The sequence below is a fragment of the Pleurodeles waltl genome, chromosome 4_2, assembly GCF_031143425.1.
Source record: "Pleurodeles waltl isolate 20211129_DDA chromosome 4_2, aPleWal1.hap1.20221129, whole genome shotgun sequence".
In the NCBI taxonomy this organism is placed as follows: domain Eukaryota; kingdom Metazoa; phylum Chordata; class Amphibia; order Caudata; family Salamandridae; genus Pleurodeles; species Pleurodeles waltl.
The window spans coordinates 434,811,689-434,831,522 of NC_090443.1; the positions used below are offsets into that span (position 1 = coordinate 434,811,689).

A 19,834-nucleotide genomic window follows, 5' to 3' on the forward strand; every position below is an offset into this window, starting at 1 on the left:
AGACAGGGAGATAATTGATATAACGACTAGGGCAGAGGAAGGTTTGAGACTACTACAATTAAGGAAAGAGGAATACATGATGGTGACCAGAGAAGCGGCCAAGAACCAATATATTGCCCAGGAAAAATGGATATAGTAGGTAGGAGACAAATCAGGATGGTTACTGGCTTGACTCAGTCAGTGAAAGCAAGCAAGCTCTGAGATGGGTTGGAGGGATCAGTTCAGATGAGGGAGATATCATCCGAATCGACAGTGGCATAGCGGAAGAATTTGTCTGTTACTTTTGTAAATTATACGAGGAACAACAGTGGATGAGCGGGAGATAATTTTCTGGCTGAGCTGTGCCTACAGGTGTTGCCAGCGGCTGACAGGTCCGCCCTTGGCGAAGGGATCTCAGTGAAGGAGCTCACAGATGCACTGGCATGTGTGTCCCTTGGGAAATCACCAGCGACTAATAGCTACCCGTCAGAACTATACAAAAGACTTTCGGTGATCTCTATTCCCTATATGCTCACTATGCTTAAAGGGGTCTTTACAGAAGGTACTCTGCCACGCCACCAAGGCCTGGCAAACTGAAACACCTGTGTAGTGCTTATCGGCCCATGTTGCTCCTCAACATAGAGGTGAAGGTGCTCATTAAAATACTGGTCAATCGCTTGATATGTGTAATCTCTCACTTAGTGCATATAGTTCAATTGGGTTTCTTGCTGAGGAGAGCGGCCCGGCATAACTTGTGGAGACTATATAATCGGCTAGACCTTGTTGGGCGAATGCAGGAGCTGCTAGCCATCTTGACACTAAATGCTGAACAAGTGTTTGACTCCATGGACTAGGTTTACCTTCACCAGACATAATGGACCTTTGGATTTGACCCCTATTTCTGTGAATAGGTTGCACTCTTCTATAAAGCGCCTAAAGTAGTGGTAACTGTCAATGGGTCTCTGTTGACCCCCTTCTTCCCCTTGGGCCGCGGCACTAAGCAGTGATGCCCTCTGTCGCCCCTTCTCTTTGCGTTCTGTATAGAGTCCCTGCCCTGCTGGGTGTGGCCAGACGTGAAAGGGTTTTCTGCGGTAATGGGCACGGGGGAAAAATGTTGTTTTGTGCAGACGATATCTTGTTGTACATCTCGGACCCATGGATCTCCAGCCCCACAGTCCTTGCAGTATATTCCAAGCCCCTGAAAGGTACTTAGGGTACAAAAACAGGGGAAAATCTGCCTATATGCTGTCGGAACTTGGGCATTGTTGGGGGACTCCTATTGTAATCTGCAGGTGGGAAGGGATGGGTTCAGATAGCTAGGCTTTGAAATAACACAGGACAAAACACAATTTCTCCATAGAAACCTAGAATTAGCCCTCCGGGAATACCAGACAGACGGGATAATTGGAGACTGTTTCTGCTTTCATTGCTGGGAAGGACCACTTCCTTAAAGATGGTCACACTCCCCAAATTTCTGTATATGATGCAGAACACCCTATTTCGCTTTCCTGAGTCTTATTTTGACATAATAGACAAAACACCACAAGTTCTACTATGGGGAGAGGGCATTCCCACGAACAGCCTTACAAGCACTTAAGCGGTGGATGTACACAATGGAATTGCACTACTGGATGTAAGGGCATACTGGTGGGCGACACAACTCCAATACATTAATAAATGGGGGTTCGCTCAAAGACTGGACCCAGCATCCAGACTGGAGAGCGCAGTTATGGAAGACCACTCATATCTGCAAAATCTGTATGGCAACAAGCAGGAGCAGGCGTCTTCCGTTACATCCCACCCAGGCCACCCTGGAAGTGTGGGACAAGGCCAATATAAGTTTGGGGCTGTGTGACCGGGAGCACACCACTGTGGAAGGGGCACACTACCAGAGGCGAGTAGGCTTAAGGGATTCAACCATTGGGACCATATCGATAGCTACACCATGGGCGACATTCTAGCTACGGGGCAGTTAAAATTATTTGAAGTCCAGCAGAATATGAATTGGATCTCCCCCAACACTATACGTACTTGCAGCTGAGACATGCCCTGCAGGAGGAACATTTGGATTAGGCTTCCATCCCGGAGGCTAGCCCCTTGGAGAATAGGGTCCTCAATGAAAAACTGGGCACAGGGGTGCTATCTCAGATTTACCATACCATAATTTATAATTAACCAGACACCCTAGGGAGCCTCTGAGCAGCCTAATAGAGGGATTAGTTCAATTAAAAATCTTACATAGAATATACTATAATAAAAGCCAACTGCATATGATGGGCTGGGCAGCAGACCTAAAATGTTTAAAATGCAGGGTGTACAGGGGCACCTTCCTACATACACCTCTAGGAGAGCCCTGGAATGACCACATATTGGGTGACTATTGAGGAGTAGACTAGCAGTGGTCCTGGAGGTCACTATTCCAGACAGCCTGCAATACTTCCTTCTAGGGATATTGTGCGATGCAACTCTCACAGGTGCACAGCTACTACTCTGGAATTTCATCTTCATGTTACCGAAAAAAGATATTGAGATGTGTTGGGGTAAACAACAACTACCCACGAAAAGGCAGTGGATCACAGGTATGGATTTGTATATGGTGCCAGAAAAGGTGGTGTATAGTGCCAGAGGGTGCACTTGAAAGTGACAAGATTTGGAATGGAGGGAGAAATCATTATGGGCTTGGTTAAGGGACTCATAACAAATAACTGTGGCGATCCACTGAATAGGGCACTTGAGAAAGAATTGACAAGCTAGCAGGAGGGTCACAAGGTAGGGGAATAGAGACCCGGTTAGAGAGGGAGGAGGGTAGGGATGGTAACTATCTTCAGGGAAGAGAGGCTGGCAAGGTGGGGAAAGGGAGAAGTGATGAACCTGATGTAATTTCTGTGATTACGATTTCATTGCAGTTGTCGACTGTGTGTACATGTTCAAAGCAACAATAAAACTGTTTTTAAACCAATATTTTTGAAAAGTCTAAGGGAGTGCAAGTTGCACAGCTTAAGAACATTTTACTTAAAAAGCCTGTAGAGTCCTACAGCGACAACAAGCAGCAGATGCAGGTATCATGACCATTGCCCTGCATCACTTTTATCCTGAATACCTGTTATCTCATTGCAAACCAGCAAGGAAAAAGGTGTAAATATTTTGCTCAGGGAAATTACCTGCCCCTTTAACATTAAGAGTCTAAAATGCAGAAGGTTAAGTCATTGCTGAAAATCTAAAAACCTGAACTGAAGCAGTTGTTGACCAAATGCTTTGACCAAATGATCCCCAAATGGAAAAGCTCCAAAGTGAAAAAATATCTTGGAATTTTCACTAAACCCTACATATACTGCCTAAGAAATCTCTAATTAACTCACCCTCTAGGGGCATTACACACCGGTAACAATAGTTTTACAGGTTGAAACTACTCTAGATTCTTTGTCTGTGATCCTTCCAACATACAGTGGTTAAGCTCAGTAAAACATCTTGTGTAAAAAAAACTAAAAAAACATTGGGGGTAGGCTTTGTGTGAGACATCACAGTAGTTAGCAACCCATAAAGCTAGATACTTAACTGCTTTTGTGCTCCAGCATGTCCATGAGGGATAGAGAGGAGGTTCAAGAGAATCTATGGAAAACCTGAAGGATCGGATCGACAGCTGCATCGTCTACAACCAACTTAGTGTCGGCAGCAATTTGCTCACCCCAAACATCTGATGGATATTTCGAGGTCTTCAAACTGCATTTAAAATATCAAAGCATCTTTATTTTCTTATCAATAAATTCTTACATTTCGATTCTCAGAGAAATGTACAATAAAAATATCACACTATACTCTGATATGGTGTGTTCTGGGGAGAATCTCCCTTCATCGGAGTTTCAGTGAAGCAAATTCTTAAAACTGAGAGGCGGATTTCACCCGGATTTATATGCGAGCGACTAAGGAACCGTTAATTCGGTTACATTATTACAGTTTAAATAAGTCCATATATATTCAAAGCTCTTGGCTAATCCTTTGTCCTCTGACAAACATATCTTTTCGATGGGCCAATCAATGCTACATTTAAAACTTTCCAAATTGAATTGCCAATCAGTTAATTAAATTCAACAAGGACAAGTGGGAAACAGCCAGCACGAAAAACTGTTTTTGACGTCATTTTAAGTGCACAGCCACAACAAACGTTTTTAAAAAGGGAAAAATCACATAACAGGCTTGCATTTATACATTACAAAAACACCTTAAGTCCCCTCTCTTTGGTCCTTCACACAGGCGGCAACATTTGAAATGTAAAAATGCGTTTTACTTCCTTTTGACTGAGAAACAATTCTCTGTCCCCTCGATGTACGTACATTGGAGCTGGATGTACTACCAAATACTTTATACTAGTAACATCTCTATTTCCTGGTATACGTGTTCAGCTAGGGTAGGAGGTACTCACAAATATTCACATATGGGGCCAAAATACATTTTAGAGTTTGACTGGGTCCCGGACGAAATTATTGCAGAAGCAAGGTAAGATTGAAAACACAGTAAATGTGTACCCTCTTCTGAAACCTGCTTAAAGGAAGATGGGTGTTTAGTATCCATAGGATGTACTCTGTAAGTACCAATGGGACTATTCAGGCTTAGAAGGTAATTTTAACAGGGTACTTGAGGTAGTCCCAGAACATTTTTAATGTACAAGCAACAAATTGCATCTTAAGTAAATGCCACCTATAACAATGGCTCAAAGTACCCAGGCTTGAAAAACATATACAAAGGGGAATGTTTTTAAATAACAAAATGGTGGCTTTTTAGGTAGAACTTACTTGTCACACTGCTAACAAAATATGCTTCAAATACCATTTAGAAAGATGGTGTGAGGTGAACCTCAAGAAACGTTTAAAATAGACATGTTTAAGAAAGATTCCATACAATAGTCTTCCGTAAAATTATTTAATTCAGTTCCACCATACACAGGTATTGCATTGGACTCCAGTGATCTATTCTGAGCCCTTATTCTAAAGACCCAGTGTTATGTTTCCTCCAGGGGAACTAGGTTAATGGACCTCACCTCAGAAATAAACATCCCTTGATAAGGGAATCCAGATCCTCAGAATGCATGTGTAAGGCAGGTTTAAAGGATTTGCCCCACACATTTGTGTACAATTTCCCCATTCCCCTCCAGTAACTTCCAGGTCCTAATCATCGAAGAAGAGTTTAACTATTCTGCTGGAAAGTGTCTACCTCCCTGGGCTGAAGAATAATGAGCCCTTTTTTGATGCATTGTCCGTTCCTAGGCACTAATTATGCTACCAGTCCTGGGCTACAGAAGAAATGCGCTCCAGACTCTATTGCACCCAACTCCTCCCACCTCCACCCTACAGGCATCCCTATCCTCACTGGCCTCACAGACTCCAGCAGTGTCAAGAGCACCCTGCAAGTCTACTATGAGCATGGCCAATCAGCAAACCCTCTTTTTCTGTCCTGGGATCTGAACTGAGCGCCCTGGTATCTACACCAAAGGGCCTTGCAGTAGCCAGCAGCCAGGAAGGGACAGATCCGACAAGGAGCCACATGGCATACTCTAGCTTGCATAGCTGCTAAGTGTGATGCTCCTTTTTGTGTGAGTGGAGCTTGCACATCGGTGGTGATCACTACAATCAGGCCTACATGATACCTGATTACAGTCAATCTGCACGCACATAGAAAGGAGACAAGATTGACTAACAAATTTACAAAGTCAGTCAACCTGCACATGCTCTTTCCCATGTGCACATGGACAGCGCGGTGATATTCAATGCAGAAGCTCATTTAGCTCTGCTGTCAGGATTATGGTACAACCAGTGCTTGAAATAGAAATGTAAAAGAGCAGGTTTCAGCAATATAATAGTAGTACCTGTTTGCTACTGAGAAATACCAGTATTTTCCCAGTAAAAATTATTGAACCCCTGCTAAGACGTTTTGGTAGTCTCACTTTCAAACTAAAAAAGTGCATGTACTCTGTACTTGCCAATTTAAAGAACTGGGAACAACTGATGTGCTCAAGGACTTTGTGCACACATATAATAATAACAATAACATAACAACAATAGCAATACTACCAACAACAATAATAGCAATAGTAAGATGAATAATAACAATGATAATAGCAATAATCATCTCAAATCAATCCAAAGAGGAGACGGAAACTAGGGATGTATATCTGACCGTATTGCAGAAAGGTGTACATGTGACACAGGGGTTTCACAAGAGTGAAAGTTTCCACTCTTCCTAAGATGATTAGGGCAGATACTCCAGTGGCATTGTGTGCACACAGCTACCACGGGCCTTTATGATATAATTATAATTCAGTCAATTCTAGCATTGCTACTAAGGAGCACTAAGAGGACTGAATGTTTCTGAAATAGTCTGGCAAGTTAAAAACGAACCTACATGGCCCAGAATCGCGCATGATATTGGCTAAAACGCCCAGCTGGCTGTCGCCCATGACATGAAGCCACTTGCCAGCTATGCACATACCAAAGTAATGTGATAATCGCAGATGTAGTCCGCAAAATAATAATACAACTAGGAATCACATGCACCAGAGTGGTGATTCAGAAATCCATGTGTTCATCTCCAATTCAAATATGAAACATTATTTAAAATAATGAAGGTGGGAAAAGCATGGTACAATAACGGCCACACTCTGATTTACTACAGCCTTAGCAGAAAACGCTGTCATATATATTTTTATTCCTTCTTCTCAGTTGATTTTTTTTACTTCACTCATAAAGCAGAGAAAATAAGTTAACAAAAGAAAGGTTATGAAGGGAAACAGGAGAAAAGACTTCATATGTACACCTAAGAAAGCAAATTCCGAAATAAACAAATTATTTTCATGTTTAAAGCGTTAACAGGACAAATTCACGTGCCTTAGATCATATGTTTGGTTTCCTTTCTGCGCATTTACTGTGTACCACCCTTGTGTACTGTAACTTTGTGTACGATTCAATGGTAAAACCGTCAGCACCCTGAAATTAGACTGTCTTCTTCCCTTGTTCACGCTTAAAATAACAGCCCAAGTGTTCACAAAGAGGTCCTCAAAAAATGGCTGGGGGACTACATGTGCATATTTGCTAGTACCCCATACAGACGGAAGACTCTTGGTTATTGAAGCCACAAGTGGCTTTATTTTATGTGTGTAACCCATAAAATTGTCTCTGCTGCAATATAAGTCAATGTGGAAAATACAATCATACCAGGTAACGCCCGGAATAGAGGAACCAAAGGTGGCAACACCACATCTGTATCACTATGGAAAGAAATAAGGGCTGGGGTGTCGTAGGCATTAAGACATGAAGTGAAATCTAAAAGACTGAATAAATAAAATCGGCCGGTGGTGAAACAGATGATGAAAGGTGCAGGGCTCAAAGATGAGGCCTGCGGAACTCCACAGTTCAATGATTTGTGAAAGGATGGAAAGGAGGAAGGCTTACAGCTAGTATGTGATGGTAAAGAAAAGTGAAGTGCCACTTGAGGGCCATGTTGTGAATACCTAACAAGGAATAACAGCGAACTAAGGTAGAATTGGAAACTGTGTCAAATGCGGGACTAAAGCAGAGTAGATTAGGAGCAGCTCTACTGACCTGATCAAGAATGCGTCAAAGGCTTTCAGAAAGAAAAATCAGTTCAATCCGGTTCACACACCTGAAACCAGATTAGCAACAGTCTAGCATGTCGGAGGACTCAATAAATTCAGACAGCCGTCAGGTGACCTCCTTTATCTAAGATTTTCACAGGAAGGGAGAAGAAAGAAATAGGCCTGTAATTGCTCAGTATGGTAGGATCGGCTGTAGGGGTTTTTAATAGTTGTTCTACAAGAGACTCATTCATATCTGAGGGAAACCGAAGCAGATGAGAGGGAGAGGTTGCATAAAGAATTAATCATAATATCCAATTCCTTTTAAAGACTATGAGAAAGGCATTGGGGGTGATGGAAGCCTCATTTGGTTTTGGACAGAGAAGCAGTGGCATTATCCACAGATAGATAATTAAAGAATTTAAAGAGAAGAAAAGGAAGTCAAAATGATGGCCTGTTGCACGTGTGGGGGCTAGAATTAATTGAGATGCGCCTTAAATAGCCACAGAGAAAGACACTGTTTTGGTATCAGCCCTATTAAGGTCAATGAACAACAACTCAAGGTCTCCTGAAATTGTGAAATTAGTGAATTTAAAAATGTTAGGGAAAGACGTCAGCTAGAGAGTGAACAAATGAGTTAGTCGGGCAATTTTGAAGCCAGGTTGGACGATTAAGACTATGTCAGTGCTGGAAGATTCATGCAGCTAAGTTTCAGATAAAAATATGAAGAAATCAACAGGAGCCTATCAAAGATCTAACCACGTAGGAACCCAGTTTTATGTCTAGATCAGAGCCTGACGATGATACTTCATCCAACAATCAATAAACCTTCTGTAACTAAGGATCCAAATAAATGCTGAACTGTGACAAAAACATCTGTACATACTTAGGCCAGCACTATAGGCAATAACGAGGGGCAAACTATGAAATGGTGCTATAAAACTGGTCTCATACTTTTACATACCAATGCTCATAGTACCAGTAAGAAACTTTGTAAGGCGCTAAACACCCATGGAGATCTGGGTGCTGTAAACAATTTATCTGCAACAACAGTCATAGACTGTAAGAAGATATGAATGAAACACAATCAGCATTTCCTTACCCTCTCCAACTCCACAGTGAAGGTCTGGTTCCAAGCCTGTAAACTAATGGGTTTCCAGGAGGTCTGCCCAACAGTTGCATTATCTAGCTTTAGCACAGCACACACTTCATCTGGAAAGGCAAAAACAAAAGCAGATGTGTATACGTGAATAGTATGAACGGATGGACATTGTCAAACAGAAAAAATAGCATTCAAGAGGCAGTGATGTGATGGGAAAGAACATATTGGGACATCGCGACATCATGAAACACATGCACTCAAGTACATCTCTCAAACAAATCACAGACGATAAGCAAAAGACAAGATTCAAAGACAATCATGATACTGTATGATGGCAATGTAATGATATGAAGGACAGCGACGATGGATTTGCAATGCAGGGACCTGATAGGTATGATGTAAAGATGGGAACAAAGATAAAATAAAGACAACTGAGATACTGGAATTAAGTAAGTAGTATAGACCCTATAGATCTGCATTAAACTATGATATTTGACTTTGAAAGACAGTGAAGTTACAATGGTGGAAAAAGGATGTTCTCACGCGTTTTTATTATGAAATATCTTAGGAGAAAGCAAAAGCAAAAAATTTGTGGATAGGTATGGGCACTCAACTGGAAACGTCATCTGATTTGACCGTACTGCGGCCGCTCACACTGCTGCTGCGGTTGTAAAGTCCTCTTCCACTCCTGCTCATAAATGATGCTCTTCCTTCTCCAGGACTATTACAGGGCAAGGAGACCACTGTTCCTCGACTTCGCCCTGGCACAGAGTCCAGCAAGCCACTGCAGCCCAGCAGTCGAACTTCCAATGTGCCTGAAAGGGAAAAGGAGTGAGTCACAGTGACATGACAGCAGTGGTGCACTCCTACACCAAATGTGAAAGGGATCAGAGTGCCTTCACATCCTTTTTCTCTTAAGTTAGGAGCCATCTTATACAGCTCCAACAGTGACAGCAGAGCACATTTACCAACTAACATTGTGACCATGGAAAGCTTTTACATCCAACAAACTGTGACAGAATCAGCAGAACTCTCTTCCACCCATGTCACAGTGAAAACAGGGGACTTACATCCCCAAGCTAACAAGAAGTGCTGTTGCCAGGACAAGCAGGGCAATATGTAAATCATGAAAGCGTGGACTGGGCTGGTCTCGCTGGTTAGAATTAGAGAATGATGGATTAGACAGAACAGCTGTTACCTGTTAAAGGTGAGGGTTTGGACAGTGTGTTGTACTGGTTGTGCTGGTAGGAGGTGTTGTTCCGTGAGCTGAAAGCGGGGGATGAGGCGAGGACCAGCTCCTCCTTCATGATGCTACACTTAGGATGGTCTTCAGGCAGTTCGCTCAGTCTCTGCTCCAGGGAATGCTTCAAGAGGTCTAACTTCTGGCTGGACTCGCTTAACCGGGTCTGGGCCTGGAAGAAGTCAATAAGGTAATTAAAACTTTACTACCACTGACTTACCTTCATTACTACTTGCGACCATAGACCAAACACTGTCCCATTTACCAGTGCAGGCCTCACTAACAAGTTAGTTACCTATGTTATGCTATTCATGGTGGATACTCTGAACTGCAGATTCCTCACCCTAAGACTATCCCCAGGCACCAGACCGGATCTGGAGAGTTTTTACAGCAATGCTTCAGTCAGGACCGAACATCATTACCTCTCACTAATGTAAAAACTCAGCATTTTTTCTCCTCATTACTGCAAACCCAGTATTGCATTTCCTCACCATACTGGCCGAAAAGTGAGGCATACTCTATAGCCCTCTCTCTTTCAGAGGCAAATCCCCAGTAGAGCATTGTTGCCAGAGAACTACAGTCTTTGGTTTATCAGAAACAAGAGCATTAGTGCACTTGAACTACTGGTGTCATCAGCATACTAGTACTATTACTAACACATTATTGATTGAAGCACTGTTGTTAGTCACTCGTCATCAAGGGCACACCAGAATTCCCTCTCATATCCTTCACTCCATCCACAGAGCAATTCCATCAATCACTGATTAAATGAAAACATACAAATAATCCGACAGCCCATCAATAACACCATCACTGTCCATCCCAACCTTATTCAATCCCAGAGGTCACAAATGGTATTCACTGGAAAAACCCTGTGTTGGTTCTCCTCCTACCTAGCCATCTAACACTTGTTCAATCACATGGTTACCTGTGGTGTCCGAAGAGAACGATCATAAGGAGTATTAGAGGAATCCATTTTGTCCCCGACATCTTCAACCTCTACATGGGGCACTTTGGGACTAGAATCACTGATAACAGCACACATGACACACAAATATATTTTAAAGTTTCCAACACTGGATGGTGATAAAACCATGCTCCAAGGCCTTCCAAACTCCTAAAGCCTCAACCTTATATGCATCCTACACACTGCTGCACAGCTTATCAAAGGTCTGAAGAAATGGGACCACATCACCCTTATCTTTAAGGAACATCATTGGCTCTCCTTATCAGTCTTTGTCAAAGCCTTCTTGACCCCCACCATCTCTGGGAACTTTTGGCACACCTACTACACTATTGCACGGGAGACAAGGGGGGAAAAAAAAAAAAAGGATTAAGCCGTTTTCACTTTTGCACTCAGAATCTGGAATGGCATCCCCATACGCATGGAGGCTGCCCAAACCATGGTCCAATTTACAGAAGATCTGAAGACATTTCTTTAACAAACTACATCAGGAAGCTGTTAATAGTCTACTTTCACTCTTGGGAACAGGTACCCCTCCAATAGCACCCTGACCGTATATTTGGCTGGTCAGTCTGGCCCCCCTTTCATCTCTCTCCACCACCACCTACCCCCACACAGACGGATAGCTGCATGTCTGCAGGCCCAGTGGCATCGATTCCTAGTGCGGGACAGCACTGGCGGACAGTGGCATCCCTCCTGAGGGTCGGAAGGGAGCAGAGCCTGGAGGGCGGTTGCCTGGCCCCCACATCAGACCTTCCGGCATGAGGGGGTGCTGCCGAGTGGACTCCTCTCCTGTTGATTAGCCAACAGACCCTCACAAGATGGTCTCAAGATGAGAAGCTCTTCCCTAAGCTCACGGATAAAAGGCGATGGAGGGCCGGTGAATGGTGAGTGCCAGCTGCGGGAGCGTGACTGGAGTGCAGATTCTTGGTCTTCCCCCTCCCCTCCTTCGATAGGGTGGAGCAGCCATTTCCATTGAGGTGAGCAATTGTTGGGGGCTGTGTGGTTGGTATGGGTCGCCACACTGCAACTCCTTTGGGGCTCGGACGAGAGATGGGGAAAGCAGGCCTGGAATAATAGGCTCCTGACTGTTGAGGACAGAAAATCAGTTGCGTGAGCGCCAGGGCCCTGGAATTTGTGGTGGCCAGCAGAGAGACCCAGGGGCCCTGCAGTACTACCACTGGTGGGGTATGTCGGGACAGCCTTGGAGAGGACATTGCCTGCTCAGGCTGAAGGGTAGCCCTATAGTGCTGACTCCCCATGCCTAGGGAGGCTTGCAATCCCTGATGGAGTAGTGCTGGTGTCGCCGAGGGAGAACAAACAACGGTCCAGAAGTGGAAGAAGTCCACACACTCGGAGTCTCGAGCATCCCGACCCCTTCCCTGCCTGGACTGGGTATGCTGCTTTGACCTACTCCTGGCGCAGAGGAGCTCGGTATTGAGAGATGGCCAAAGACAAGGATCCTAGGCCACCTCCGCAGGGGAAAATTTAACACTACACCAAGGTGGTCACCCCACCAACTGGGACTGACATGAAGATGCCAGCTATGCCATACAATTCAGCTCTGCTTTCTGCAATCCAGTCTTCCGAAGAGGCACTTGAGGGGAGGATAGGTGAGGTGCGTTTGAGGTGTCACTTCTGCGCCAGGACCTACAAAATATGGTGAAGAAGGTGACGGTGCCAGAGTCCAGGATCTCTGACCTACAGGACACTGTACAGGGGCTCTAGAAAGATGCAGCGTGATTCTGTTCTGCTGCCAGGGATGCGATCTGGAGATTTGAGGATGCAGAAAATCATGCACAACACAACCTCCACTTCGTGGGATTCCCGGAGAGGATTGAGGGCACAGACATGAGGACATTCCATGGTAACTCATTGAAGGCGACCCTCCACAGGACAAGTTCTCATTCTGTGTCATCATAGAATGAAGGCACAGAGCGTTAGGTGGAATCATAGAATGAAGGCACAGAGCAGGTGGAAGACCTCCACCACTCCCCCGCCCAAAGGCCCACCACCTCAAAGTTTCTGAATTTCTGAGCTTCTGAATTTCCAAGAGTGTGACATGATCTTACCTGAGGTCTGGGTGCAGGGGGATGTCCGCCATGAAAAGTCAAACATCCATGCACTTCACTCACTGGGAGGGAGCTCGAACGAAGGAGGGGCAGTCAGCCCAAAGATGGGGCTGTTCAGCCACACGTGGTGCTGTAGGAGAATCGCTAAATTGAATGCGTCCCTCACGAGGACCAGGTGCCTGCACCAACACAGAGGAGGAACAAACTGGGACACTTGGACTTAGAGGAACACACACAAGAGAGGCTTATCTCCTCACATCTCAGGAGAGTAGGAGTCAGCAGGTTCGGAAGAGCAGTATGCTATGGCAATAGCGATTTACATCCTAGAGCAGGAACCAGTCCTATCTCCTAGCAGCACAGAAGCTCAAGCCCTGGGATCCTAGGGAGATACCTCTGAGAAGGTATTGTAGGTCAGAGCCAGCAACACCTCCCCACCCCTTAAAGCGCTTCATGGGTGGTACTGACTGCAAACTTCTGTTTTCCACTACAACACCAATATCGCAGAATGGTAAGGGGTCCAGGTTGAGACAGGTTATTCTAGAGGGTTAAGTTTACAGGCAGGAGATGGGCTACAGAACTCTCATACTCCTCGCACAAATGATCCAGTTCAGCAATGTGGTTTATTGCTTGTGAAGGTCGAGGGGTGTACTGGGGTAAAGGGAAGGGATGTATGTTCTTAACAGATAACAGGGTTTAAAGATGAGGGAAACTAATACAGAAGCTCTTACATCCTTTCAAACATCACACCTTTCCAGGTATATGCCACAACCAAGACTCTTAGATGATACGGGGCTCACTGTTTTAACATGGAATGCTAATGGCCTGAGTAATAAGGTCAAACAGGGCCTAGTTGTAGAGTATATAAAACAACTGCGGCCTGACATACAATACCTCCAGGAGACACCTCTGGGGGACACACTGGAGTTTCCTGGGTGGAGGGGCGTATACCACTCTGGCGCACACCAACTATGTGTGGGGATCAAGAGGTGTAATTATCCTGATAAAGGAGAACCCCTGCACACCCATTTGGAGTGACAAGAACGTCTATAGACCCTAATGACAGACACATGGCAGTAAAGGGGCCGTGGGGAAGGACAGCCATGACAGATGCACCACATTAATTGCAAGCACCTACCATAGATAAAGCTGCTAAAATACTCCTCGAATCGGACTCCTCTCTACACTTAGTGAGGGAGGGGGATTTTAATAATGCAATGGACGCAGACCTAGACCAGGAGGGAACTCCTGCAACCATATGCCAGGCCACACCTCTTATTATGGGTCTGTCTGATCTGTGGTGACGCTCACATCTGGAGGAGAGATGCTACTCATGCTTCCCAGGGGCCCATAGAGTCTTTGCAAGGCTACGTGTTTTCCCCAGGAGGAGAGGTAGACACTGTTGAGTGGGCGGAACACAGGGCGAGAGGGCTGTCAGATCATTCTCCCCTGCTGAACATGATGGGCCACAGGAAATGGCAGGGGCGATGGGTAGAAACTGAGTGCATAGGACCAGCAGGACCAGGAGGTGGCGCTTGAACTCCAAAGTGCCATGGAACTCTACTTAAGGGAGGTTGAAGGATTTGTTACATTTAAGGTAGTTCTGTAGGAAGCCTATAAGGCAATCCTGAGAGACAGGGCCCAAAACACAATTGCACAGAAAATGAGGTGGCGGAACTCAAAAGCGTCAAGACAAGACTCCTGCAGATAGAGAGTACTCTTAGAGCGGCCACAGATACCCAAACCTTGAGTCAGATTGTAATCCTGAAAACTGAGTATATGGACCTGGCTCAAGAAGTGGCAAAGAAGCAAATGCTTGCCACACTGCACTGCCTTAACAGCACAGGGGACAAAGCTGCTAAACGTTTATCATGGTTAAGCAGGAGGGAAATGGAGGCACCTCTCTTAATGCACTATGGTTCGGCTACAACATAGTTCCCACTGACTCTTTGCTCTTGGTGTGGGCTACCTCTCACCCTCCTGGGATGGGCAGCCATCTCTAAAATGATCATCCTTTCTAAGCCAATCTATGTTCTCCAGAACATGTACTACCATATTCCGCAAGACGTATTCACTAAAATAGATGGAGAGGTGAGGTCCCTGCTCTGGAACAAAGGACACCCCAAAATAGCTCTGAAGACATTGCAATGCAATGCAATCCATACAATACAGAGATAGCCCTCCAAGATATTGAGGCATACTATTGGGCAGCACACTTGATAAACATTAACAACTGGATTTTCGCCCCTGAGGACCATTCAACCTTTAGGCTGGAAAAAGAGTGGCTGCAGGCCCGTACACAACCACATCACCTGTATGGAGGAAGAGTGGCCTATTAGTTGCTGCCGGCAACCCGGGTACTAGCGGCTTGGGTAAAGTCCACTAAGTGTATTGGCTGCACTCGTAGAATTACTAATGAGACCCCCCTGTGTGTGAAAGGATGGCTACGTGAACTGGGGAACCTGCCAGGATTTGGGGCATTCGATGCTAATTGAAACTCCAAAGTAGGGGACCTACTGGAAAATGTAGATCTTATGTCCTTCCCCTTCCTTCAGAGGGAATACCAATTGAACCCTAATTAATTCCTGAAATATGTACAGCTATGAAAAGCCTGGAAGGTGGAAAGACTGGGAGAGTTGGAGATCCTGGAGTATGCACCCCTAGTGGGATCGCTGCTTATGGAGGAACTGGGTAAGGGGGCGATTTCACTCAGGTGCTAGACACTAGACAATAATATGCCAGACACGCTGGGTAGGCTACGTGAGAGATGGGAAAGAGACGTAGGAGAGATGGAGAATATAGATTGGGAGTCGGCACTAATGCACCCCGTAGAAGTGGTGATAAATTCCAGACTGAGGCTTATACGATTTAAGATCCTTCAGAGGGTCTACTATCACCAGCAAATGCTGTTTGGAATGAGATGGGGGGTTTCCCCGGCCAGTGTGTGGTACAGCAGAAAAAGCAGGACCTTCCTGCACACAAAGTGGAGTTTTCTGCTTATTCAAACCTACTGGGCCGTGATAAAGAGGGAACTCAGTATGTTTCTCAAAGTCACTGGCCCCTTTAGTCCGCAATATGTTCTTCTGAGGATCCCCACATGCCACATTCATAATTAATGACCTGGGTCTGCTAGTGGCCAAGAAGGACGTGGCTTGGCAGGAGTCCCCAACCCTACAAGAATGGAGGCAAGGAATTGACATTAACATGGCCACAGGGAAAGTCAATTACAAAAGCAGGGGCTGTCCCCGTAAATTCCACAACGTGTGGGGCAGCTGGCTCAATTATTCTTCAATGGGTAGGGATGCTGGACTCCCATCAAACATTAGAAACTACCTAATCACATGTTACAATAGTACTGTTGAATTATGGGATGCCAGAGGTATTATGGGTGCAAGTTGGCACCATTGCAAGATATTTCACACAAAAAATAAAAATATATTTTGAAATAAAAAAGGCACATTCAATCAACAATTCTCTCATGTGGATCAACCATATGTGTAATCACTGAAAGAGAGGTGTATTCCTTAACACCCAGTGAAGGGCACATTCATTAATCCGTTGCTCAATGTCAAGCTTATATCATTTGTTCCACAGTGTCAGAAAAACCAAGACATTCACTTTGCATATGCACCAACCTGCTATCATTATATTTAACAGGTTCTCTAGGTGAGGGCAGCTATCACAAACTGCACTGTCAAAACTACTGCTAGTAAGTAGCAGCCTGGGTGGATTGGTTTAGATGTATGTTGATTTAAGGGAACTGAAACACGTCTCATCTTTTTGGCAGAATGATAGAGAATGAAAATGTCACTTACCCAGTGTACATCTGTTCGTGGCATTAGTCGCTGCAGATTCACATGTGTGGCACAGTCCGCTGCCTGGTGTTGGGCTCGGAGTATTACAAGTTGTTTTTCTTCGAAGAAGTCTTTTTGGTCACGGGACCGAAGGACTCCTCCCTCCTCGGCTCCATTGCGCATGGGCGTCGACTCCATCTTAGATTGTTTTCCCCGCAGAGGGTGAGGATGGAGTTGTTTGGTATAAATAGTGCCCATGCAATGGAGTGAATATGTATGTACGTTAAGAGTTTCTAATAATTATTTACAAATGTTCAGATGTTTAAGATTTATGATCTACTTCTAAACGGCTACAGGCTTCCCGGGGAGGTGGGAGGGTACATGTGAATCTGCAGCGACTTATGCCACGAACAGATGTACACTGGGTAAGTGACATTTTCAGTTCGATGGCATATGTTGCTGCAGATACACATGTGTGGCATAGACTATAAAGCAGTTACCTCCCCTAAAAGCGGTGGTTTAGCCTGTAGGAGTTGAAGTAGTTTGGAATAATGTTCTTAGTACAGCTTGGCCCACTGTAGCTTGTTGTGCATTTAGTACGTCTACACAGTAGTGTTTAGTAAACGTATGAGGCGTAGACCAGGTTGCAGCCTTACATATTTCGCTCATAGGAATGTTTCCTAGAAAGGCCATTGTAGCACCTTTCTTTCTGGTTGAGTGTGCCTTTGGTGTAATAGGCAATTCTCTTTTGGCTTTAAGATAGCATGTTTGAATGCATCTGACTATCCATCTAGCAATGCCTTGTTTAGAGATTGGATTTCCTATGTGTGGTTTTTGAAAAGCTATGAACAGTTGTTTTGTTTTCCTGATTAGCTTTGTTCTGTCAATGTAATACATTAGTGCTCTTTTGATGTCTAATGTATGTAGTGCCCTTTCAGCCACAGAATTTGGTTGTGGGAAGAACACTGGCAATTCTACTGTTTGATTTAAATGGAATGGTGAGATTACTTTTGGCAGAAATTTTGGATTTGTTCTTAGAACTATTTTATTGTTGTGTATTTGAATAAATGGTTCTTGTATGGTAAATGCCTGTATTTCACTTACTCTTCTGAGGGATGTGATTGCAATGAGAAATGCGACCTTCCAGGTTAGATATTGCATTTCACAGGAATGCATGGGTTCGAAAGGTTGACCCATGAGTCTTGTTAAGACGATGTTAAGATTCCATGAAGGAACTGGTGGTGTTCTTGGTGGTATAATTCTTTTTAGCCCTTCCATGAATGCTTTAATAACTGGTATTCTAAATAGAGACGATGAATGAGTAGTTTGTAGGTAAGCAGATATTGCTGCAAGGTGTATTTTTATAGATGAAAAAGCGAGATTTGCTTTTTCAAATGTAGTAAGTATCCTACTATGTCTTTAGTAGAGGCATGTAATGGTTGTATTTGATTGGAATGGCAGTAGTAAACAAATCTTTTCCACTTAGATGCATAGCAGTGTCTAGTGGAAGGTTTTCTAGCTTGTTTTATGACCTCCATGCATTCTTGTGTGAGGTCTAAGTGTCCGAATTCTAGGATTTCAGGAGCCAAATTGCCAGATTCAATGATGCTGGGTTTGGATGCCTGATCTGTTGTTTGTGTTGTGTTAACAGATCTGGCCTGTTGGGTAGTTTGACATGCGGTACTAGTGAAAGGTCTAGTAGAGTTGTATACCAAGGTTGTCTTGCCCATGTGGGTGCTATCAGTATGAGTTTGAGTTGGTTTTGACTCAACTTGTTTACTAGATATGGAAGGAGAGGGAGAGGGGGAAAAGCGTACGCAAATATCCCTGACCAACTCCTCCATAGAGCATTGCCTTGTGATTCGCGGTGTGGGTACCTGGATGCGAAGTTTTGGCATTTTGAGTTTTCTTTTGTTGCGAACAAATCTATCTGGGGTGTTCCCCAAATTTGAAAGTACTTGTTCAGAACTTGGGGGTGAATTTCCCATTCGTGGACTTGTTGGTGGTCTCGCGAAAGGTTGTCTGCTAGTTGGTTTTGTATTCCTGGAATAAATTGTGCTATTAGGCGAATGTTGTTGTGAATCGCCCACTGCCAAATTCTTTGTGTTAGGAGGCACAATTGTGTTGAGTGTGTTCCTCCTTGTTTGTTTAAATAATACATTGTTGTCATGTTGTCTGTTTTGACAAGAATGTATTTGTGTGTTATTATGGGTTGGAAGGCTTTTAACGCTAGAAATACTGCTAACAGTTCTAGGTAATTGATATGAAATTTTGTTTCGTGTATATCCCATTGTCCTTGAATGCTGTGGTGATTGAGGTGTGCTCCCCACCCTGTCATGGAAGCATCTGTTGTTATAACGTATTGAGGCACTGGGTCCTGAAATGTCCGCCCTTTGTTTAAATTTTTGCTGTTCCACCATAGAAGCGAGAGGTATGTTTGGCGGTCTACCAACACCAGATCTTGAAGTTGACCCTGTGCCTGTGACCATTGTGATGCTAGACACTGTTGTAAGGGTCGCATGTGTAGTCTTGCGTTTGGGACAATGGCTATGCATGATGACATCATGCCTAGAAGTTTTAGCACATGTTTTGCTTGTATCTTTTGGTTTGGAAACATAGCACTTATTACCTTGTGGAATGCCTGCACTCTTTGTGGACTTGGAGTGGCAATTCCTTTTGATGTGTTGATGGTTGCTCCTAGATATTGTTGTGTTTGACACGGTTCTAGGTGTGATTTTGTATAGTTGATGGAAAACCCCAGTTTGTGAAGGGTTTGTATGACAAATGTGGTGTCGTTTGCGCATTTTTTTACTGTGTTGGTCTTGATTAGCCAATCGTCTAGGTAAGGGAACACATGTATCTGTTGTCTCCTGATGTGTGCTGCTACTACTGCTAGACATTTTGTGAACACTCTTGGTGCAGTTGTTATTCCGAATGGCAACACCTTGAATTGGTAATGTATTCCTTTGAATACGAACCGTAGGTACTTTCTGTGAGAAGGGTGTATTGGTATATGAAAGTACGCATCCTTTAGGTCTAATGTGGTCATGTAATCTTGCTGTTTGAGCAGTGGAATGATGTCTTGTAGTGTGACCATGTGA

General features: G+C 44.2%; 1 protein-coding gene across 3 annotated transcripts in view; it reads right to left on the reverse strand.

The window, feature by feature from the left end:
* Positions 1-19,834, reverse strand: part of PKN1 (protein kinase N1) — a 461,693-nt gene that overhangs the window by 193,087 nt on the left and 248,772 nt on the right. For all 3 annotated transcript variants that reach the window (XM_069231709.1, XM_069231708.1, XM_069231707.1), the window contains exons 6-8: positions 9,865-10,078; positions 9,281-9,481; positions 8,667-8,776 (exon numbers count right to left, since the gene is read on the reverse strand). In XM_069231709.1, coding sequence (XP_069087810.1) covers positions 8,667-8,776; positions 9,281-9,481; positions 9,865-10,078 — 525 coding nt within the window. The remainder of the gene's footprint in view (positions 1-8,666; positions 8,777-9,280; positions 9,482-9,864; positions 10,079-19,834) is intronic.